The following is a 25,791-nucleotide window of genomic DNA, read 5'->3' as shown; positions in this document are numbered from 1 at the left end:
CGAAGGAAAACAAACACTAACGTATGGAAGAAATAAAAATAAATGACATTATTATTTTATAGAACACCTTACAGCTTCAAAGGAATTTGACACATATCATTTTATGTTATCTTCAAGATAATGCAGACAGTTAGGTTAAGCATATGCTACACATAATGAAATTAGGTCTAAGTTACTGAAGTTATGTCACATGGCTAAAAAATGGCCAGATTAGACCTTGATTTTATACTGACAGTCTGGATTCTCAATTCACAGTTCCTCACGTTGGAAGGTGACAAACTGTCATCAAAATCTACATTATCAACCCCCTTACATATTTTTTAACATTACTACAAAATTGAAATTAAAGCACCTTAAAAAGTAAAGGCAGGCAAAAGTAAGATTAACTAGAAATCAATAATAATTAATTTACTATTTAGCTTGATATTACAGCCCATTGATATTAGCACGATGGTATTAAATCTGTAGGAATGAACTGAACTGAAAATACAGGGAGAAAAGAGAGTTATCGGGGAAGGCTCTCTAAAACTGAGTTCTATAATCACAGCAGATTATGTGAGTGGCCCACTCAGGAATGTGGAGAAACTATACTAAGTTAGAAAAAAAACACCACAGGGGTGCCTGGGTGGCTCAATCGGTTGGGTGGCAGACTTCGGCTCAGGTCATGACCTCACAGTTGGTGAGTCTGAGCCCCACATCAGGCTCTGTGCTGACAGTTCAGAGCCTGGAGCCTGCTTCAGATTCTGTGTGTTTCCCTCTCTCTGCTCCTCCTCTCCTCATGCTCTCTCTCGAAAATAAACATTAAAAAACAAACCAAAAAAGCATCATATGACTTTGCAGAAATGAATTAAACCAACTGAGAAACTGCTACTTTAACATGCTGAATATGAACACTCCAATGAAGAAACAAACAAATCCTCAAAACAAAACTTAAAAGCTAAGAAATCAGCTTAGTTTTTAATAAGGACAAACCAATTTCTGGAATTATATACCATTTTTGATACTTCTTAAAGTAAAAAACATTCCTTATTACATTCTAAGGCATGATTTTTAGGAGGAAAAAAACATGAGAATGCCTTTCATGAGGACTCTTTTTAGAAGGGGAGTGGTAAATATATTTTATCTTAATCTAGAGCCATGATTTCAGAGACATCTATACTCTGCACAATGTGACACATCCATTTATATACACAACTCATAGAGTTGAAGTAAATTACCTGGAAATAGAAGTCTAATATACCAACCATGTCTGTGCCTTCTGGAAAACACTGAAAAAATAGAAAGGCAATTAAAAACAAGAATATATGCACATAAGTAAGAGACACATAAAGACTAAATTTAAAATGTATACAAATGTCTCGTATTAAGTGGTAACAAAATAGCATATAACCTATAAAAAGGCTTACAACCCTTTTTACATGAAATAATAAAGAACAATAAAGCAAAACTACATTACATACAGATTTCTAGATACTAGTTTAACAATGATAAACTGATTCATAATTCATAAAGCAAGTTACTGGACCACCCACTTAAAATTTAAAAACCAAATGTAATCAATAATAGTCTGGCATCACACTTTCAGAAAAATGGGCTAATCCTTAAGAAAAACTTGCATCAATGTAATTAGTAAAATATCTGAATACTGCCAGATATTAAACTGATTTAATATTAACATTTTGAAACGACTAACTCAAGAGCATTTTGCAAAAACTTCTAAACATTAAATAGTAACAGACAGTTGCTTAAAACCTATTGTTGAGTTTTTAGCATACATGTTTACATATTTTATTAAATAAAACAATAATTTGAAATAGAAACAAAAAAATTCAAGAACCTTTTTTTCTTTTAGGTAATATCCTATTGCAAAATTTCGATCTCCACTTTCTCTTTCAGACTGAAACCTAGAAGGAAAAAAATTGCTCTATTTACTTATTTTCTATAAAAGTATGATTGTCCTGTAGTGTAACTGTATAGCAAAGTATAGTATAAAGAACACTGACCTAAGAGTCAGGACTGCTGGGTTTCAATCCCAGTTCTGTCAATAGGCTAGCTATGTGGTTTTTGGGGAAGTCATTTAATTGACAATTCTTTCAGTCTTAATTTTCTCAGCTGTGAAAGGACTGAAATGGGTTAGGCCCTTTCTAATCTTCATATTTTGTGAATAAAGAAGCTAATTTTAAAATTACCAAGTATTCCACCATTAAAAAATACACTAAGAAACTGCAGAATCTCCTGGGTCCTCCAAAAGTACAATAATCAATTCCAACTGCAGGAATCCATGGAAATTTCACTAAAGGAAGGACACATGAAATGGGCCTTTCAGCATTTGTTGGATTAACAGATTTCAGGGGGAAGCCTAGGCAGTGGCAAATCCCATGTAGCATGAACAAAGTTATAAAAGTATAGAAGACAGGACTGCACTGAAGAATGGCGTATGTTCTGATGTATCTGAGAAATAGGGTTCATGGAGAAGAGTGGAGAACCATCAAACTAACAAAGGAGACTGGGACCACATTATTATCAAGACTGATAAATCTAAAAATGGCTCCTGATGGCATACCAAATGAAAGCTTGAAGGCTTTCCATCAAATTACCTTGTTGAGACCTACATTTTAGAAGGATAACTCTGACATCAGTCTGGGAAAGGGGAAAAAGAAAGGATGACTTATGTTATTAGGAAACCGAAGTAATAAAAGCCATAGAAAGCCTGAACTTAGGTAGTGGTGACAGGAATGGAAGGAGAGCTATGATCAAACATGAGAGCACTTCGGCAAGTCTTTCAACCTAATGGGAAAAAGGGGGAATGGTGAATGAAGTCTGATACAAAAGTCTAGATTTTTAATCCAGTCGACTGAAAGGACAGTGATATCAACTGACGTGGGGATCCATGAAGCAAAGAGTAGTTTGAGAAGAAAGAGAATGAGTTTTAATTTAGACAGATTTAACTTGCGTGCAAGCATCCATAAGGCTGCTGACAAAAGAGGAACTGTGGGTGACAGACACTCTGTATTATCAATCACAAGGTGTGGGGGGGGGGGGGGTGAGAGTCTCTCCTAACTATACATTTTAATGTTTCTATGGTTAGAAAAACAATGTTGGATATGTGGATATGAAAAAGCTCTTGAAAATAAACTTGTCAACTTGCCATACCTTAAAAAAAAAAACAAAACTCAACATGGTATACATAAAGAACTAACTGCTTAGCAATGATCACAGTGCCTAGCATGTAGTTCTGTTCACCAAACACTATCAAGTGGCTATTATCTGCTGGATAACAGGAATACAAAAATGAATTGGAAGACATTTCTACCCAGGTCTAAAGGAAGTCAGAGTCTTATGGTGGTGATGAGGCAGTGAGACATAGAGTAAGCTCAATTAAATATGGTAATATAATAGCACAGAAGAGAGGTGAGATGAGATTCATGAAAAACTTCTTAGAAAGATACTTAAGTGGATGAATAAAAGTTGGTAGAGCAGACAACCTGAAAATTTTTGTTTCCTGAAACGTGAAGTAAAAAGTATCACCTATTTAGTATTCATGCCAAAACCGTTTCAGCTTTATGTAACCACAAGGAAACAACCAGACCTATTCAAAATGTGGAATATCCACTATAGCCCATGGGCCAGATGTAGCCTGCTGCCTGTTTTTATAAATAAAGTTTCTTGAAACACAACCTCATATTGTCCATGGCTGCATTCCTACTGAAACAGTAGAAATGAGTAGTTGCAACCAGAGTCCATATGGCCCACAAGTCTGAAAAATTTACTATCTGGTCCTTCACAGAGAAAGTTAGTTAATTCCTGCTTTGTAAAACAAGTGGTTGGCACTCTTCAAAGAAAGCCACTTAATAAAATTTTATAAAGCAAAGGTATAGGGCAGGAAGACTCTTCTATTTTAAAAAAGCAGAAGAGACATAAATGTAATGTGCAAACCTTGATTAATTCCTAGGAAGCAAAGGTCATAAAAGGCTTTTAAGGGGTGGACAGTTGGTACATTTATGTATTAATGACATCTTACGATTAATGTTAGTGATCTTAATGTTAATGTTAATGTGTTGATGGTACTGTGGTTATGTAGGAGAATGTCCTTATCTCAGAATATACATGTTGAGTTATTTATGGGTGAAGTGTTGAGATGTCTACAACTTTATTTCTATCAGTTCAGAGAAAAAAAATATATATTTACATATGTGTGTGTGTGTGTGTGTGTAGAAATACACATGTTTTAAACAGTTATCTAAAAAAAGAGGTTGAGGGAAAGCCAATGAGACAAAAATATTAATCAGAAAATATAAGTGAAAGATATCCAGATATTCATTGCTTACTCCTTCAACTTTTCTACAGACTGGCAAATTTCAAAATAAAAAACTGGGGTCAAAATCAAGTTAGCCAGGCAGAGAGATTTAGAGAGGTAAGACAGGTATTACAGGCAAAAAGAAAATTGAATAACTCTCAGTAATTTAAGGGAAAGTTGGGTCCCTTCTAACTTTATACCCACAAGAAGTTTATCCAACCTATATAAAGCATTTAAGTGTTCTCTCAGGTAATTCAGAAATAATTCATTTCCCTTTAATGACGCAATTTTAAATAATTATTTATTCGCTGAAGTAAGCCCTAGGACCAAACCAGATTAATTCTAAATACACTATGTATTATATATGTAGAGAAAGGGGAGAGGTTGGGGGGGTGGGGTGGGGACAAAACAGCATTTAAAATAGAATTCTATAGGGGTCCCTGGGTGGCTCAGTTGGTTAAGTGTCCGATTTCAGCTCAGGTCATGATCTCGCGGTTCATGAGTTCAAGCTCCATGTCGGGCTCTGTGCTGACAGCTCAGAGCCTGGAGCCTGCTTCAGATTCTGCCTCTCTCCCTCTCTCTCTCCCTCCCTCCCTCCCTCCCTCCCTCTCTCTCTCTCTCTCTTTCTCTCTCTCTCCCCCTCCCTTGCTCATGCTCTGTCCCTCAAAAATCAATAAACATTTTAAAAAAATGTTTAATAGAATTCTATACTCTAGATATTTTTGTTAATTTAAAGAGGACTGGCCCATTATAAAAACCTAAGTCAAAAATTAGACTCACGTTGCATTACTGAATCCAACGTATTCATTGCCAGCCATCTTATTCAAAAACTGCATCACCTATAAACCAGAATTAGAAAGTATCAGTAATTAAAAAACAAGTATTTAAGGAATATAAATAAAGCATGAAAACTGAATTCTACATTGCACTTACATAGTCAAATTTTTCAGCATTATTCACTCCTTGCTGCAAAGAAATGAGATAAATATGTTAATACAGGAATCACTACAGTTTAAGTTTTAACTGAGTATAATTATCAAAATTTCAAACTGCTATCATAATTAATATACTGTACATTAGTACTTTTAAATCTAGGAAATACTTCTAAAATAATTCAATATTTACATAAACTTTTTACATGTTCTTTTATTAATACCAATATGTTGACAATGGGTCTGAATTACAAAGGGAATGCTTTATTTTAAGTATAAGCTTTACCCAACCCAAAGTTACAGAATTTTAGTTACCCCAAATTCCCTTATCTTTCATGACAACACATAATCTGCTAGCACATACGTTATTTAATTTCATATTTTAAAAAAACTTAAAATAAAGTTTCACCCTTAGAAAAGAGTTGAGTATAAATTATGGTTTTCAAGTAAGAACAATCTACTCATATTTTTAAAATAACCTCAAACCAGTATTAGAGTTAGGAAGATGAGTTATGTTGCAAAACTAAACTAATCTTTTATAATTCTATATATGCAAACATCCTGCATACATTTTGCTAGTATAAAGAAAGCTCTACCTTTTGTATCTCATTTGTTTTAACAACATGTGAACTAAAAAATATATATTTCATAGCCTCTAAACAATTAGCTACATTTGAATTTAGCATTATGCCAATTCAGAGCATGGAAGATGTATTGTTTCATCACTTCTATTTCTGACATGTTAGCTACTGCAAATGTCAATAGGAAAAACCTATGTAATGTAGATCAGTTCAAGTAGCCAAATGGTTTCATTTTTACCTCGGCGAAGTTTACAAAGCAGTAAGATGTAGATCTGAAATCAAACGTATTAATTGGTGATATGCACCCAATAGAAACAATACATCTCTAATTTTTAAAACAGGTTTAAAATAATTTGACAACTAAAATTTTAAAACAAAAATTTTAAACTTTACCCTAAAAATTCCAAAACATTACACTTTAAAATTTCATTATGATGGGGAAAACCTGTACCAGAGAATTATTTAACTGAATAAAGCCAGGTTCATTCTCCACTTTACAAGTGGATTAAGATCTGGCTGATAATCTGTGAAACCTTACAGATCAACTTATTTACCAAAGAATGTCAATCACATATACAATCAGTAGCTGAAAAGAACACCACACTATTTCATCAAAATTAGGCATTAACAAAGCTTAAACAAGATAATGATGGATAATTTAGCTACAGCCATATTGTAATCACTATCTATTTTCTCTAAAGTGCCCTTTGACATATTTTAATTTTTCTTTCCTTATAATACACCAGAACTCAAAATGTAGAAATGTAACTCCAAAGCTGTTCAATGAAAAATAATTAAAAGAAGAAATTACCAACTTCATTGAACTGTTGCAGTTGTCAAAATATTCCATAGATCCTAATGCTGTAAAATATGTAACAACATTTAAACCACAAAAACCTTTTTAACCTTAGAAAACGCACAAAAAAAAAAAAAAAACAACTCTTTTGGAAAAGGATGTCAGCATTTGCATTGGGATGTTACATGGATAATTACCATTATACAATTAATCAATGTAAAATAAACAAGTTATACTGAACTTCCATTCTCTGACCTAAACTGTGCCCTACAGAATACAAATTTTCTTTATTAAGCTGTCATGTTTAATAAAAAGAAAAAAAACCTGTTTCAACTCTAGACTATGGTCACAAGCTTGACCTACTTTGTAGCTTACTAAATTAAAGCATAATTAAAATTGTTTTGCTTCTAAGCTATTTTTTAAAAAACTGATATTTACCATTGTCAATCACATAACCTTTTGGATAAACTACTTGAAATGTTCTAGGCGGATTATATAAAAACACACAAAATAAACTAACTGATTTTGTTGACCCAAGAAAGTCTTTCCCCAAAATTTCCCCATTTAAATGTAAAAGCACTTGTTTAATGTTTGTTCTTACTATCTACATTGAAAATAGTATTTTACTTAAGTCAACAAAATATATTTGCCCCTGTATCTCTTGGAAAGATTTCATGTACCCCAGGAATATATGGGATCTAATAATCATTATAAAATGTCAAGTTATTTTAATTTCAAAAAAATAACAGTAGAAAGTTTATTTGTAAAAATGTTAGAAAAAATACACATACACATACAAAATAGAGTAAACCCCTTAAAAGCAAATATACAAACTGTAAAAATAAAATCCATCATCATCTAGTAGTGGGGCACAGAGAAGTGGAGGACAAGATACTATGAAAATTAGAAGCCAGGAATGGGTACATAGGGGCTAGTTACACTATGTTTATTTTGAGTATGTTTGAAATTTTTCATAAAAAGTTAAAGAAAAATGTTTATTTATTAATAATGTCCCATGTTAATTTACAAAACATTTTAGAATATTCTTTTCTCTTTGAAATAGTAATTGATTTTTAATTAGTTCATGTATAAGTGGATATTTTCTATTGCTAGAATAAAGAGATTCTCTTCCTATTTAAAATTTTTACAGAGGTAGGAGTTGAGAAATCCTGCTGACAACAGATCAGTAGATAGAAATAGGAAAGGTTTTGTTACAGCGATATCACTCAATTCTTTTACATATCTATATTACATGTAAAAGTCACACAGCAATCCATCCTTAAAATTTACACTTAATGTTCTTATTAACTAACAACTTGATTAGATCCTCTGTCCATTTTGTTGAAACCAAAGACCTGGAAACAATCTATATACAAGAGGGCTGTTCCCACTCATTACAATGATTCATGTCCTCAATAACACTGACTCCAATATTTCAAAATGTTCTCTTTCACTGGTGCCCAAGAGGTTTTTAGAACCTGAAAGTGTACCACAGTAAAAATTGGTACAAATGAGAAGTATGCCTTCTTTTGAAAAATGGGAGGAAATATGGACCAAAGGCAGACTAATTTTAAGAAACACATATATGAAAACTGGAATTTGGAAACTGGTCTTAAAATTATCAATGTCCCTTTATCTCTTGGAAAAAACTTCCCATAACCAGGAATAGGTTTATCCCACTTTTAAATCACTATACAACCAATATTATATATGTTATTTTAATTGTAGAAAAAGCTACAATGCTATATAGGTAAGTACAGCAGGAAAACTTAAAAACTAAATTGGAGAAAATATATTTACCAAATGATTTACCAAATCCGTTCACCAAATGATTTTTTTTTTCCAGTGATAAAAAGTGTTTTTATTAAAGCAAGGGGACAGGACCTATGGACAGAAAGAACTATACTGTGATTGTGAGGAGTGATTGATTATTTACTTTTAAGTTGGGGAAGTAGAGATAAGGAAGTTTCTAAAGTATTTTTCATATGTTAAAGACGACTTCCAGGATCATGGAGATCAAATGACTTCTAAAAAGCAAACTATAAGGTTTGTCTGAAAAGGGTAGTTAAGTAATCAGATCCTGAGATTAGAAAATTCTAGGAGTTAATTCTTCTGTAAACATACCTGTTCTAACTTAAAGAATTTTCATTTCATTGAAGAAAACTTTATGAATGAAAATATGATAAATAGGCACTGACTTTTTAACACTGGCTATTAAAAGAATTAATATAATTATATTGGAGTTTTTATAACCGGTTTTTACAATATACTCCCGAATTATGTATAGTATACATTAAAACACAGGTGAAAACATTACTGTTAATAGGGACATCTGCTAATACGTTTAATATTAACATGACTCATTTGAAGTCAATTAATCAGAGTTATGTGTGAGTAAATCACTTGATTCCATTCATAAAGTATGGAGGTGTAAAAGCCAACTGAAAATTAGAGATCACAGGGGCGCCTGGGTGGCTCAGTCGGTTGAGCGTCTGACTTCAGCTCAGGTCATGATCTCACACTCCGTGAGTTCTAGCCCCACGTCGGGCTCTGTGCTGACAGTTCAGAGCCTGGAGCCTGCTTCGGAGTCTGTGTCTCCCTCTCTCTCTGCCCCTCCCCTGCTCATGCTCTCTCTCTGTCTCAAAAATAAATAAAAACATTAAAAAAAATTAAAAAAAAAAGAAAATTAGAGATCACAAAGAGGCAAAAGAGGTAACTGAAAATGATTTATAGAATACTTTTAATTTAATCTTGCCACAGAAAATGCTTTAAAGCTAAATAATAGTTGGAAGATTTAAAATAGATATTACAGGTAAAAAATGTTCTAAATCTAGTATTATATAGATTAACCCTAAATATAAAGAGAAAAGTGAATTCTGATGTCAATCAACTATCTGCCTTTCATTAAAAAAAAACAAAATTCAAATAAACCAACTGATATAAACATGGAGTGAAAAAACAATACCACAATAAAATTATCAAGTCCAAGGCATCATCCAGTACTTCCCAGAGCCACAAACCACCTTAAAAGTATGGCTCACAAGTCCAACAAGTTATTGCTAACATAACTAAACTGAAGCACTACATACATACTAACTAAATTCATCTTATTTTCATGGAGTACGATTAAATTATCTTTTAATAACAGAAAAATCTGATTTTTTAAATTTAAAAAGACTTCTGATTAAAAAAATCAAGCTTCTTCAAATGACAAAAACTGGAAAGTACCACTAGAATAAAGAGATATAAACGCAGAAGACAGTGTAACTTACTATTTCCCTTTAAAGTGAAAAAGCAAAAATAAATAAATATAAAATAAGAAAATAAAATAAAATAAAATAGCAGACCTATGGCAATTATCTTTTAGTAGGTTTTCCTCATTTTCCCACCCTAACCCTCAAGTTATTAGAAGATTTAAACTTTTAAACTAAAACTAGTTGAAGTTTTTACCACTGCAAAGAAAAAAATTACATAAATATACAGCTATTTCATCCAGAGTAACTGTGTTCCTTTCAAATTGTTTACTCTTCCCTTTAAATTAAGCAACCATATTATCATTATCAGATAAAACAATTACATCGAAAAGTATTCCTTTAATTCAGTAGTTACCACAAAGAAAAAGAAAGAATTTACTTTTAAAGTTTTTAAAATTTTGTGCATTTTAAGTACAAAATGACATTTGGTTTTTTTTTTTTTTTTGAAGGTATTTACCTAGATAGCTTTGTTTAAAATTTTAAATATTGGAGTTTTCCTATAAGTTTAGTAGTTAAGAATTTATGCAACAGGTTCCTTCTGTCCAAATCCTCCTTTTTTCCACAATCTGCTAATCCTTTTGAACATTTGCTCTGCCTCTTCCCCCATTTCCTGAGGATCATCTCCAATCCTACAAGGAAAAAATATCAATACTACAAAATTAAGAAATAAAGAGTCTTACTAAAGACTCTACTTAATGTGTGTGTGTGTGTGTGTGTGTGTGTGAGAGAGAGAGAGAGAGAGAGAGAGAGAGAGAGAGAGAGAGAAGACTAACATGAGGAGAATGTTTTAATAGCACCATAATTGAGTTTAAGTTTGAAAGCAAAAAATAGCCTTAAGGTCATCAACTAAGAGCTAAAAAACAAAATTCACATCTAGTAGCCATGGTAAAATATGCATGCTTTGGATACTCAAATGCAAGCTCCTTGAGAAAAGGTTTAAGTTCCTTTACAGATAGTCGGCACTGACTAATGTCCAAAGAGTAACTACATTACCCCCACTAAAAATTAGATGTGACTTTTAAGCCAGTAAGTTATTATTTGTACAAGTTAAAATTAAGAAAATAAAACTTTTCCTTTAGGACAATATAACAATGCTAGGTAAAGACAAAGATGTTATCAAGAGAAACAGCAAACACCTACATTAATTAGTCAGAGTGAATTCTAATGAAGAGTAAACAAACCAGGAGATTTAGCTCAAGCCCAACTCTTCTGCTGTTAGCCCTTATCTAGTTTCAGTTTCCTCATTGCAACTATATAAAGAAAGCTGGACTTGAGGACCCTTGTTTGGCTATGGTTTTGCTAACTCAATTTCAATTACCAATTCATAAATAATTATGTGATCATACAACAACTTGCATAGATCACATACAGATATTTAGAGGAGATCTGAATTCTTTTTAAAAAACAGCCTAAAAAAAAGGTATTACATTCTGGGGCAGTTTTACAAAGACATATAAGGCTTACCCCTCCAAGATTTAGATGAACTTCAATAAAAAAGGAAGAAAGAAAGAAACTTGTGAAACACTTCTAAAAACAAAACAAAAATTCTAAGAAAGTGACCTTAAATATGAACTATACCCCAAAAGCCTTATTTTCAAATTTGTCAGTAAATTAAAACTGTTTGCATCTTTAAAATCACTGATCAAATTTATAAATACAAGATGACTCAGTTAAATTTTTGCACTGTTGGATACTGAACCACATTTATGTGTATGCATTTTTTTTTTAACTGTTTCTAAGTGTTCATTAATGTGGCCCAATGTACCGTTCATGGCTCATGACTAAACATAAGTGAAACTAATAAAGTGATGGTGTGATATGACTAGACATGCATTTCTCACATGCAGCGTTTCAGTGTAGTATATATGAAACCCATGAATCAACAGAAGATGTTTAATTGCATGCAGTTAAGGAAGGCTTTTAATTATATACAGATGCCCTTTCCTGAAAATACTATTTGGTGTGCTATGTTAATCTTTCTCTAATGTAAGAGTTCTTAAACTGGGATTCGTGGATCAGCGTCAAAGGGTCTGTGAACTCCCCCAAAGGTTACAGAAAATCACAGTATGTAAACATTTTTCTGGGAACACTCAAAAAAGGTTTGGAACCATTCTAGTGGTTTTCTCATTAAGCATTAACAAATACATTATACTATCCCAACTTTCCTTACCTCTAAGTTAACTTGTTCAAATCTAAACAATTATTAATTAGACTTTTTCTCATCGCAGTGTTTACTGGATTTCACTCTAAGGGCCCATTTACTTGTGTCTACCTTCTACAAGGTAAGGTACCTGAAGGGAGGGCTGTGCCTAGTACAGGTTTGTATCACAATTTTCTACAATAAACAAATACTATGTTACCTCAAGCTGACAACTTTTACTTAATGTGAAAGTCATGAATAGATATTACAATTAGGCAAAATAAAAATTTCCATAGCCTATTAAAATTAGTTACAATAAAAATTAATACTTGGCTATAATATCTACTTCACTAGAGTTACAAGGATTAAGAGGGCCAAAGCTTACAAAGTATTTGCCCTAAAATAACAACTAAACATACATAATTCTTATGATAGTAGTCTTCTATTTTAAAGCTTTTTCTCATGAACATTTAAAATTCATGAAGGAGACGATTTCTAAGCATACAAATTAGACATATTTTTATTAACTGGGCCAAGGGCATAATTCATATCCAAACACTCTTTGTGTAACCAGGGTATCACATCCTTACTAATGCATCTACAAAGCCATGTAGTTATGTTTTTTTCGTGCTTGGAAAAGATATGCATAGATTTACTGAAGTATATAAATGTTCCAAACATAAATGAAATATATTTGAATATAAATGAAATTTATAATTAGAAATTAAAAATCTAAATAGTATCACACAACAAAACCATTTTCAAATACTTATTCCAAACAACAACAGAGCTTCCAATTATTAAGGCAAAGTAGACACTAAAACAACTAAAACGTACAATGTAAAACAAAGCATAAGAAAAATAATATAACTTAATAATTGGAATAAGTCTTACTTATTTTAGTTATGATAATAAGCAAAACAAATGAAAGAAGTTCAAATGAAAATTGGAATGTAGCTCTTGAGTAGAAAGGACTTCAGAATATTCAAGGGTAAATGTACTTTGTCTTAACACAAAGTACCAGAACATTTGTTCCTACATATGCTGATGACAAACAGTAAACAGTAAAATGCTTTTAATTGTGTTAACATCTGTTCATTCTCGAAGAGCCAAAAGGAACAGGAATAAAAAAAAAATATCAAAACTTTAGGAAGAAAAACCTCTGTGCCTATTGTTCAGCAGAGACTTCTTTTTGATTTTTTGCCAGATCTTCAGGTCAAGAGTAACTGAGCAACTCTTACAATGAGTCATCGGTTTTAAATTTTGTTCTTGAAATTACATTTATTTCAAAGTAAATATGAATCTTAAGGTTTCACCATAAGATTAAGTGTAACACCAAAACTTTTCACAATTCTACATAAATAACCCAATATTCATCTTTATGCCTTATTGTTAAAAACTTACTAGGTTAAAAGGAATTGTCAACATTTTACCTTTATTAATGAAGTCACAACAATTGCTCCAGCATTTACCATAGGATTGTGTGGCTTATCTGTAAAATATAAAAACAACAGCATTTTTTCGAATATTTGATATCGTGTTCCATTATATAGGTACTTCTTGTGAAAATGTATTTTCTGTATGTAAGATAATGTTACAGTTCTTTTGGGGGGAGGGAAAGAAAGGGTGAAGGGATACATTTAGTCACTTACTTAACAAACCAGTAATACACTTCCATAATAATTATATAGGAAAACAAAGATTCATGTACAGAAAGACAGTGAATAATAGTGTAAGAGTACATCCAAATTTCCTAACTCTACCATTTACTACCTATCTGATCTTGAGCAAGTAACTGAATTTCATTGTGCCTCAATTTTATCACTGTAAATTGGGAGTAATAAATAGCACCAACATCTCATTGAAACATAATGCTTGAATGAATTAGCACACACAAAATGCTTAAATGTATATGGCACATCCTTAGGCATTCATACGTTACTATAAAAATAACCTTGAAAAAAGCCTATCTTGCTTTTTAAAAGTGCTTTATTTTTGTTTTTATGTATATACACATACACACGCAGAAAAAGAAAACAGAAACACTATAAAGAGATATATCTATTATAAAAATATTACAGGGGATTTGAATTGTATTCTGTTCTTTCTATATTTCCTGACAATAAAGATGTATTTATTTTAAAAATTACTTAAACTGTAAATTCATCTCAAATCCTACCTCTCCTAATTCTTACAACAAACAGAATTTCAAATCTCAACTGATTACATTCCATTCATGGCATTGCACAAATGCCAAACACAAACCTCTTAGGGCACTGAAAACATTTATTTAAAAGTACGATTACTAATTTATCTGTTTGTGGTAGTGCTTCATTTGAGTGGGGGGGAACAAGTTCTTATCTAACTTGACAAATCCAACAGAATTTATTAAGTTATTGCTACATTATTAGCCTCCTTAAATTTTAAGCAAGTTATCTTCTGTAAGATGAACCTATGACTAAATAATTCTGAGCTCTAGAAAACAGCCTAGCAGTTTTCAACTGTCAAAGAGTTGCCATATGACCCAGCAATTCCATTCCCAGGTATACAGTCAAGAGAAATAAATATGTACATGCACACAAATACTTGTACACCAGTGTTCACAGAAGTATTACTGATAATAGTCAGAGGTGAAAAACAACTCAAACGTCCTGTCAACTGATGAGTAGATACATAAGATGTGGTATTATTACCAACAGAAGATAACATTATTCAGCAATTTTTAAAAAATGAAGTACTGATACATACATACTGATACATACATACAGAACATAAAGGCACTTTAAAAGTAACATGCTGGGGCATGTGGGTGGCTCAGTTAGTTAAGCATCTGACTTCGGCTCGGGTCATGATCTCATGGTTTGTGGGTTGGAGCCCCGTGTCAGACTCTGTGTTGACAGCTCAGAGCCTGGAGCCTGCTTCAGATTCTGTGTCTCCCTCTCTCTCTGCCCCTCCCCTGCTCACTCTCTCTCTCTCCAAAATGAATAAACATTAAAAAAAAAAATTCTAAAAGTAACATGCTAAGTAAGACAGGCCAGTCATAAAAGACCAAATATCATAGGATTTCATTTATATATAATGTCCAGAATAGGCAAATCTATACAGACAGAGAGTAGATAACTAGTGCCAGGGGTAGAAGACATATGGGTATTCAACTAATTAAAATGGGTACTCACTGGGTACAGCGTATTTTTTGGGGTGACAAAAGTGTCCCAAAATTGCCTGGGTGGTTCAGTCTGTTAAGCGTCTGACTTTGGCTCAGGTTATGATCTCACGGTTCATGAGTTCGAGCCCTGCATTGGGCTCTCCACTGACAGCGCAGAGCCTGCTTAGGTTTCTCTCTCTCCCCCCTTTCTCTCTGCCCCTCCCACTCTCATGCTCACTCTCTCTCAAATAAATAAAAATTAAAAACTGAAATGAATTTTGGTGATGGTTGCACAATTCTGTGAATATGCTAAAAGCCACTGAATTGTACACTCTAATGGGTGAATTATATGGCATATAAAGTACTTCCCAATATAGTTGTTAAAATTTTCGTTCATTTAAAAAAGAAAGACAAAAAATTAGGTAACATACAGTCTACCAGTTTCCCTCAACGTAAGATCAACAATGTGATTTAGTAGCTATGCCTTAAACACCATACATTTTGGGTTAACCATGATGACAATTAGTTCCAAATGTTAAAATTTAGTATAATACCAGAGTATTTACAATCAAGATTTCACCTATTCCAAATCTTGCTAAGAGAAGTTTGCTTTCTCTGAGATCATACAAAATGAGAGCAATTAGTGTCAAAGTACTACATGGCAAGAGGGAGCCAAGGAACAAAAATTTTCCAGTATTGTTCACCTGAAAAAAAAAAAAAAAACAACAGAGACAGAAAATAGAATATAGAAATCAGGCTGTGCTAAATTAGTTTATACTTGTATTTGTGTATATGTTTATGTGTCTGTCCATTCATGGTTTTTTGACATTATCATGTATAGGCCCTAGGGCCTCAGAAGGCAGTTAAATGTGTATATTCCAAATGGTACCACATAAATGTGTGCACTTAGTATTTTCTAAATCATAAAGATTCTGCAAGTACCACATAAGCTGCATTCAAGAAGATCTTTCAAAGAACACTAAAAGCATTTCATGGGATGACAGTGCAATTTTCAGATGTAAGCAATTGTTCTCTCTGCCTTTGGCTCAAAAGGCAGATACCTCAGTATTTGGAAATACACCAGATATTATAACATAACACCAGCATTACTGCAGTCTGAAACTTCAGTCTAAAACCTATCACTCTGAAACCTACTTGTTTCCTTCTCCACTGTAGGGAGGAGGGGAGAGGTAAAAGGTTCCATTTAGAATTTTTAATTTAAAAATACTCATGACAGCAGAAATAAAACTTAAGCTAATTAATAAAAGCTATCAACTGAAGTAATGGCATATATTAGCTTGGTATAATGACAAAATGGTCATAGGCCGCATCTGAAATTTATGGACACTTTTAACTAGAAGGTACTAAACTGTTTTAGTAAGTACTTATTCTTTCCAAAGGAAAAAAAACATGCAGAAAGTTCTTTTATATTATACTAGCAAAAGCTTTTCAAACTGCTAATCAAATATGAACCTTAAAAAGATGAGGTTCATAACTGAGACTAAGTCAAAGTTGCTAATGCATATACTGAAGAACCTAAAAAGTATTAATTTCACAGTTCAATATGAATGTTTACATTTTAAGTATTATACTGAAATTTTTAAGAACCATATAAAAATTAAAGTATATTCTATATATGGTTTAATCCCACACCACCCACTTACCCAAGCAACCAAACTTTGTTCTTTGTATATACAATTCAGTCCTGTCTTCCTCACGTAAATTAATTCAACTCCTCTTCTTTCTCAAATCCTCTACAATATAAACTAACATATACATTTTGTCTTCTGTCAATTACACACTTATAAAAGTCTGTCTTTTTTCTCCATGCATTAGATGTATGTAATTGTTACCCATATCCTTTAGTATTAGCTAGATAAGTTACTCAAGAACCCAGGTCCATTTACCCTCCACAGCTATTAATAACAGGGGAAGAAGACTATATATGTATGTGTTGATTAATCTAATTTCTACTATAAGATAGATAAAGACTTCACTAGGAGATGGTTGTTTCCAAAATTGGTATCTCCATCAAGTAACTTATTTCCTCATCTATAATGACAGAAAGTATCAACCAACTTTCTACCAGAGGACTAAAACATTTTTATGTTGTAAAACTACCAATATTACAAGAGTACTATAGGGCGCCTGTGTGGCTCAGTCAGTTGGGGGTCCAACTCTTGATTTTGGCTCAGGTCATGATCCCAGGGTTGTGGGACAGAGCCCTGTGTTGGGCTCCATGCTGAGCATGGAGCCTGCCTGGGATTCTCACACTCTCCCTGTGCCCCTCTCCCCTACTCACGCACTCTCTCTTTCTCGCTAAAATAAAAAAGAGTACTATAATTTCTTTATCCATTATATTTATATTACTCTTAACTTACTACAATCTTATAAAGTTAGGACAATATAAATACATTTGTTTTATTTTTAATTTTATAATAATGCTAAATGCACAGACACACAGACACATAAGGCATATAATTTCACCATAAACCTACTACTGAAGTTTTAAACATGAAGAAGACCTATAGTTGTTTTTTTGCTGAGGCTAGTTTTAAAACCAAAATTCTAGAGCACAGAACCTATGGAGAACTCAGCAAGAAGGGGAATAGTGAGGTCTTCACTTTCCCATTACTTGTAAGACTCTGGTATTGGCTCAGGTGGGAGGTACTAGCTTGGAAAAAGTCAAAGAATATCAAGGTAAAACCTCTTTTTAAACTTCATATTTCAATTATTATAAACCAGTGCTAAATTCCTGAGTTCTTACCTTGATTTTTTTCTTATAGATTACTATCAGTAAACTATAATTTTTAAAATCATAAATGTACAGAGCAAAAAAATATATTACTATAATGTTAAGTTCACTTACTCCATGCCCATTTTATTTATTTTTGTTTCCCAAATATGTCTTCACATTCAAATTCTTATATTTGCTCATTTCTATTCTTTAAATACCTCTCAAAATCAATCAATTCACCAGAACCACCTAGATTATTCTATTCTGGGGCGCCTGGGTGACTCAGTCAGTTGAGCATCCGACTTCGGCTCAGGTCATGATCTCACGGTCTGTGAGTTCGAGCCCCATGTCGGGCTCTGTGCTGACAGCTCAGAGGCTGGAGCCTGCTTCAGATTCTGTGTCTCCCTCTCTCTCTGACCCTCCCCCATTCATGCTCTGCCTCTCTCTGTCTCAAAAATAAATAATAAACATTAAAAAAAAATTAGATTATTCTATTCTGACTTACATAGGAAAATATTAATTTTTCTTATAAAATGTTTAATCTTAATAGAAAAAATATCAATTATTTCCATATTAAATCTGCATGTCAGTGAGTTTAATAGATAATAAGGTACTTCTGCATATGATGTCCTTCCTGAAATTGTTAGTTTATGATAATCTCCATAAAATCAAATGTAGCATCAAGACAGAAAGATTATGGTAAAGAAGGTAAGAAAATGTAGTAGCTCCAAAAACAAAATAGAAAAGCCAAAGAAATATCATTCTTTTAACTTCATTAAAAAAATAAAACAATAATAAGTATAAGGCACATTTCATTTTGTACCCAGCACAAACAAAAAATACAAAAGAGTATTTCTCACAACCATTATTGCAACACTGAATTCCTTCACTCTTTCTTTCTTCAATTCTGTATTAACTCATCACACACAAGTGAGGAACCCAGTGGGGTGGGGCAGGTGGCTCACTCAGTCAGTTAAGCTTCTGACTCTTGATTTTGATTCAGGTCATGATCTCAAAGTTAATGAGTTCAAGCCCTGAGTTACGCTCTGTCCTGACAGTATGGAATCTTCATGGGATTCTCTCTCTCTCCCTCTCTCTGTCCCTCTCCCACTCACACACGCGCTCTCTCTCAAAATAAATGACTAAACTTAAAAAAAAAAAAAAAAAAAGAACTTAGCATATGTCTGAAAGATTAAAATATAGCAACCAATACACAGGCTGTTATCCAACTATTTAATGCAAGATGGTTCTTTCAAATATTAAATGTTATGAAAGAGAAAAAAAGCACAATTATTCATTAGTTCAACCGGGGCCACCATAAAAACTTGTTATGTTGGAAGTTTTCAAATACATATAATATAGAAATGTAGAAAGAATACAATAGAAACACCTTACAGTTAGCCTTAAGAATTACCAACATATAGTTATAATCACACCCAGCACTCCCAGCTATACTCACTGAATTATTTTAGAGCAAATCTCAGATACTGTGAGATTTTACTACAAGATATTCTCCTATACGTGTTTATAAAGTGAAGTCAAAACTTTACTCCCTGCTCTCATCTTCCCCTAGCTCACTTCCAGTGGTATGAGAAGCCTAAAATAACATTTTTAACAGTAGTAATATGGGTTTTACAGAAATTCCACGAGAAATGAACACAAAAATATTAATACTTTTAATTTTCTTCAAAAAAGCAAAAAACCAACTTCTTAGATTCAAATAGGAAAATGAGGTATTTCTTTTTCTAGCTTTTATGTAATTCTTACCATCTTCATTTAAAAACAGTTTGTTGAATCTTAATCCACTTGGCTCTTTCCCAACATATCGATGCACATATTCTGTTCCAAGGTCATTAACAGCAATTGCATATTTCAAAGGTTTTACACAGGACTGAAGACAAAATGGAACTTTGGTATCTCCAATAGAATGCCTATTTAAAAGTAGATTTAAAAAATAATTAAAATCAACTGCAAAAATATCTAAATAACTGGAGTTATTGTTACATGTTAATTCTAATTTACAAAGGTTTTCCCATAATTCAACCACAAGTTAACTTGGATATTAAAGAATAAATATAAATTTTAAGAAGAATGCTGCAAAATAGGCAAAAGCTTAAAACTATTCGGGTAATAGAATGGTTCAGAATTAGATAATAACTAAGTAATGTGAAAATTTTCCTGTGAGGGCAAGAGGGTATGGCCCTCCTTACTCCTACCTGTATTAAATCACATAAAATGAACTAGTCCTTTTAGAAATCAGTCACCACCTCTTCACTCATAGCTTTCATCATGACTACACCATGCTTATTAGTTTTTAAACAAAGTTCAGTTTGGATTCAACACCATTCTCTGAAACCTTGCCTGTAAATGCCTCATCCATATCTATGCACAATTCCAGCCCTGTTAAAAGAAATAGCATCCAGTTTTATAAACTGTGTTAGAGCTGGCATTAATGGCATCCTTACCACCATTATCACTTCTAAACAATAGAAAAAGAAAGCTTTATGTTACCAAACTGGGATGCATATGAATATAGAATAGGTTAAAAAATGGAAAACCTGTGACTGACCCTGTTACAATGTAAACTTCACAAGGGCAGAGATCTTTTGTTTTATTCACTGGTATCCCAGATGCCCTGAACTTTGCCCCAACACAGACCAGGCACTCATTCATTCAGAGTGAAACTCATTCATAGTGAAACTGGGTACTATTAATAACCACTCCTGGGCAAAAAAGGATTAGAGGAGACATCAGAGGGCAAAGAAACATCAGAGGGCCACCTCTCCTCTAAGTATATTATGGAATATAACTACACATGCATAGATAGCAAAAGTATATAATATTTTTCCTATGTTTATGAATAATTTCTAATTCAGACTCTAAGTCCAACTTGACAATCATTCTAAAACCTGACAAGAGCCTGTCTTATTACCTTTGGATTTAAAATACATATGTCTGTGGTGCCTGGGTAGCTCAGTCAATTGAGTGTCTGACTTCGGCTCAGGTCATGATCTCACAGTTCGTGAGTTCGAGTCCCAGATCGGGCTCTGTGTTGACAGCTCAGAGCCAGGAGCCTGCTGTGGACTCTGTCTCTCTCTCTCTCTCTCTCTGCCCCTTCCCCATTTGCTCTCAAAAATAAATAAAAAAAAAAATTTTTTTTAAATAAATAAAAATACATATGTTCTAGTCTGAAGTCAACTTTTACAATTATCCACATAAGAAAACTAAACTAAAAGAATCATCTTTACACACACAGAATCTTTAAGAAGAGAAAGAACAGGGGCGCCTGAGTAGCTCAGTCAGTTAAGTGTCCATCTCTCAATTTCAGCTCAGGCCATGATCTCACAGTTGTGAGATCGAGCCCCTCATTAGGCTCCACACTGAGCCTGGAGCCTGCTTAACATTCTCTCACCCTCCCCACTGCCCCTCCCACGCTCATGCACATGCATGAACACATGCCTGTTTGCTCTCTCACTCTTAAAAAAAAGGGAGAGAAATCATGTGCAAGTACAAGCTTTGTGTTATAATCATTTCCTCCAAACATAAAAATTCCTATTACACGAAAACCATTTCCTTCAAATACAAAAACAGGACTATCACTCCCAACTAGAATTTGATCCATAAGAATAAAGCCATGTCTTCTCGTGTATTTGTGTCCTTTCATAGCACCCAACATTTAATTCAACACACAATGACTGTTTAACACATTTTACAGGTCCAGATTAGGATAAAAGCTTATCATAATGGAGGCAACAACGAACTAGAAGTTAAGAAACTTAGGTATTAGTTTTACCTCTGCCAATATTAGATAAACTGTGGGCCTCAGGTACCTTAAAAATGAATGGGCTAAGCCATATATCTTTTTACTGTAAATACCTGAGAAAGAAAATTAGTAAAAAAATAAAAAGATCACTTAGAATGAAGGTACTTAAAAGATCAAAACTTAATAAATTGGAGAAAAAGCTATAACTGGGATATTATCTTTAAAAAGATGAGGCATTATAAGGCTAAATGACTTGTGGTTTTAACAGAACTTAGGACAAAATTACATCTCTGATGTAAATTCATCAAACTGTAAATATTTAGGGGTTGCACACCTTATTTTATGCAAATTACATTTAATTAAAAAAAATAATAATACCAGGCGTGTGAATGGGTCAGTCACTTAAGTGTCCGACTCTTGCTTTTGGCTCAAGTCATGATCTGAGGTTCATGGTTCAAGCCCTGCATTGGGCTCCATGGTGACAGAACAGAACCTACCTGAAATTCTCTCTCCCTCTCTCAAAATAAATAAACTTAAAAATATATTTTTATAAAGAAATACTACCTTAGTAAAAACTAAAACAAAAATAAAACACGAAGATTATAACTCTGAGCTAAGTCTTCAAATGAATTTAAAAAATTGATTTTTCTTTTTTGGCATAATTTTTCAGACTTGACAAAACTAAATTATAACACAATCATAAATCCCTATGACTGACTCACAGCATAATAAAAGGAGTCATTCTTGAAAAAATATTCCAGAACTTTATCAATTTTTCAAGGGCTTCACATAATTCATTGATTTTAAAACCAATCAGTCTCTTTGAAGTGCCTTCACCTCATTATCCTTTTTATAATTCTTCTATATCCTCATTTGTCAGTGGCTGTGCCTACAGTGTGAACACTTCCCAAAGATCGCTTTCATGAACTCACAAGATTCTACAAGCTTGCAAATGACTCTTGACTTGGCAAATGATAGACGGAAATAAATTATTATCATTCCGTACGATCTTAACTATCATGCCACTCACATCAGGAGCATGAAGAACAAAGACAATAACAGACTGGGTAACTAATGTTAAGCTGAGAAATGGGAACACATTTTATTAGTGGTCAGTTCCTTAGTGAAGAATTTCATGTTTTGACAAGTCTGCTTTTCCTAAGGAAACTGTAATTGCAGGTACTTGAACAATACAGCCTCAAATAAGAAGGCTACAACTGTGAAAAAGATGAAATGCCTCATAAAATTTAAAGACTATTTCAGTTAAGCTTTTAGAAATTAAATTAAAATCTAAACTTATTTACATTCTTGAATTTCTGTCATGTTAGGGCTAATTTCCATCATAGAAGGAAGATGTTCCTTTCTCCCTCATGCTCACTGTTATGCAAAATTTAAGGCTTAAAGTTGGTTTTTATGAATTTGAAATAAACTCACCTCTGTCCATCTACTGTACACACAGATACACCCCACAAATCAGGACTGAACTTGGCTAGCTGAGGAATATAATCCGCAACCTATACAAAATATCAGAACAAAATAACAGAATACAAGCAAATGGTATTTCTTCTACCAAAAAATTTATCTCAATTTAGCCAGGCTATTTCATAGTACTCAGTGGCTTTGTGGTCTATCTTTTATAACAATATTCATAAAAACTAAAAGCAGAAGAGACTTGAGGATTATAGGTGAGATTTAACTGACTTCTCTCAGTCTCCGTCATCCTGTATGTTTTTCAATGCATTCTCTCTTTCTAGAAAAGCACAGTTTAAAAAAGAAACTAAGACTTCATTTTTTTTAAAGATAAAGAAACAGAATTTCTTTAATCAAAGTTATGATAGCAGGGTTTCATAGTATGACACAGAAAAAAATTAAAACAGTCCTTATTAGAGAATTTTTAAAACTAGACACATTTAATGTTCGAGGATATCACATGTATAGAAATTCTTAATAAAATTACTTTTTTATTAATTAAAGATTTACAGCCATTTCAATCATCTGAAAATGAAAAAGAATTCTTAAACTTAAGATTTCTTTGTAGCCCAAAAACAAAGTTGAACATATAAAGTATTTTAAAAGAATTTAATCCAGCAGCTTCAACTTAAATTTCTTAATTAGCAAAACACAAGAAAACTCTACAACTGTAATTTCTATAACTCAAGTTGAGTGAATTTATTGAATAACTGGTTTAGGAAAATATTCACATCAAAAATGTTACCTTTCCTCCAGACTGCTTTTTAGCACTTTCAAATAACTCATCAATGTGAGAGGTAAAAGACATAAAGTCAGGAATGACAAACTTTCTTCTAAAGGCTTGTGTCAACAAAACAATGTTGCTTTGAACACATCTGTGGAATGTAAGAAAAAAATTAATTGACTGGGTGCCTTTCAAATACTAGTATACTTGGTGATACCAATATTAATTAGGAAAATATTTAAACAATAGAGAAATTCATCACTTCATACAACAAACTAAAATCCATAAAAATTATACTTTCTATATTATTTCCTTTCCTTCAAGCAGTCTTTCATGCAGTTGCTTGTAAGCTGTTGAACAAGTTAAATAAATAAATTAGATTGCCTAAAAACTGTGTCAAAGATTAAAATAGCAAAGCATTCCACCAGGTTAAATATCAAGAGCATCTAAAAGACAAGTTTCTTAAGTCTACCAGAGTTGATAAGCATTCAGCATGACATCTGATTAACAAAACTTGGACTTTAATATGTCATAGTTGAGACCCTGTTTATTTAACCAGTAAGTAACTTCATAAATACATCCTTTAGTTCCTATATAACTATTAGTAGTATTTCACAAAAAAACCTAAACTTTCTGTATTTTAACATATTTTCCCTGAATTAGTTTGAAAAACCTATATTTCTAAGCTAACAAGTGGAGATAAAATCAATCTTGTTTAGTCAGACTAGAATAAAATACTTATTCAAATGCTTGTATAAATATTATTTTAAATAAAATTATATATAAACTAGTATAGTAATTAACTTTTATTATATGAATTACGAAAAAAGTTAAATTGTATAAATCTATTCGCTATAAAATATATAATACAACGTAGAATAAAAGGTCTCATTGTTAAAAACTATTTAAAAAGATGGGAGAGCATGACTTAAGCCAGAAAATTAATATATTACTATAACCTTAAAGAAGAGTTTTGTAAATAGGTTACAATCAATCATATACTGTAAGCTAATCTTCTTAAGAGACTCTAAGTAACTCAGTAAGACAAAGTCGAACCACTGAGTATGGGAAGTTATTTATATAACTGGATTCCTCACAGGTAAATGATATGATACTATATTAGCAGCTTCTTTGGCAAGAAAAAAACCCAAATTGTCAATTAAAAAAAAAAAGTCTCAAGTATTATTCATCTCTTCAACCCTGAAAACATCAACACTTTAAGAAAGATGATGTCCTCACTTAGGAGGTAAGAAAACTGTCCTGCAAGTAAATAACTTGCATTAATTCTAAATAAAGAAATTTTTATGACTCAATATTTTAATTAAAATTGTTCTCAATGAATCAATTAAAATTAAAAGCTAGATTTCACTTTTTTAACTATTAATAAAAATTCAGAGAATACAGTAGCTTTGTCAATATAAAATTAAAACACTGATTTAAAGTAATATTGGTTTTCCACGGATAAAGATGTGCCCCAATTATACCATGAAAAAATTATAGTCCTAATTTCCATTACTAACCAATAGACATAGAAATAACTGACATCCCAGAGATGACATTTACTTCAATAAATTTTGATAAAATTATTTTCTTATAGTTTCAATGTTAATCTAAAAATTAAGTGTGCTGATTTAATATTTAATGTTTTAAATAGCAATTCAATTTGTACACGAGACTTATAAGAAATATATACTAAAGAACACATTTCTCAGCAGAAAAAAGTTAAGACAATTCCTGATCTTAAATCACTGTATCTGTATCAAACCTAAATCCTCATTTTTCAAGAAGTTATACATGAAGAAATATGAGGACTGCTGAACAAACTTAAATTATTAACCTACTACTAACTATTCAACTATTTAAAATCAATCAGCACCTTTAAAAGGAAGCTTTATAATTAACAAAACTGTACAGCCAGTGAAACTATCAGAAGGTACTGGTAAAGTTGTGGT

General features: G+C 32.5%; 1 protein-coding gene across 4 annotated transcripts in view; it reads right to left on the bottom strand.

The window, feature by feature from the left end:
* Positions 1-25,791, bottom strand: part of GLS (glutaminase) — an 83,360-nt gene that overhangs the window by 39,899 nt on the left and 17,670 nt on the right. For 3 of the 4 annotated variants that reach the window (XM_027054519.2, XM_027054525.2, XM_027054516.2), the window contains exons 4-11: positions 23,861-23,990; positions 23,080-23,159; positions 19,650-19,813; positions 13,434-13,492; positions 5,231-5,263; positions 5,078-5,136; positions 1,838-1,904; positions 1,218-1,268 (exon numbers count right to left, since the gene is read on the bottom strand). In XM_027054519.2, coding sequence (XP_026910320.1) covers positions 1,218-1,268; positions 1,838-1,904; positions 5,078-5,136; positions 5,231-5,263; positions 13,434-13,492; positions 19,650-19,813; positions 23,080-23,159; positions 23,861-23,990 — 643 coding nt within the window. Of the gene's footprint in view, positions 1-1,217; positions 1,269-1,837; positions 1,905-5,077; positions 5,137-5,230; positions 5,264-6,621; positions 6,672-13,433; positions 13,493-19,649; positions 19,814-23,079; positions 23,160-23,860; positions 23,991-25,791 lie in introns of those variants that run through there. The other variant, XM_053215460.1, reaches the window with a different exon arrangement.

The sequence above is a fragment of the Acinonyx jubatus genome, chromosome C1, assembly GCF_027475565.1.
Source record: "Acinonyx jubatus isolate Ajub_Pintada_27869175 chromosome C1, VMU_Ajub_asm_v1.0, whole genome shotgun sequence".
Lineage (NCBI taxonomy): Eukaryota > Metazoa > Chordata > Mammalia > Carnivora > Felidae > Acinonyx > Acinonyx jubatus.
The sequence above is the reverse complement of the archived record's forward strand: the minus strand, read 5'-3'. Positions and strand labels throughout refer to the sequence as shown.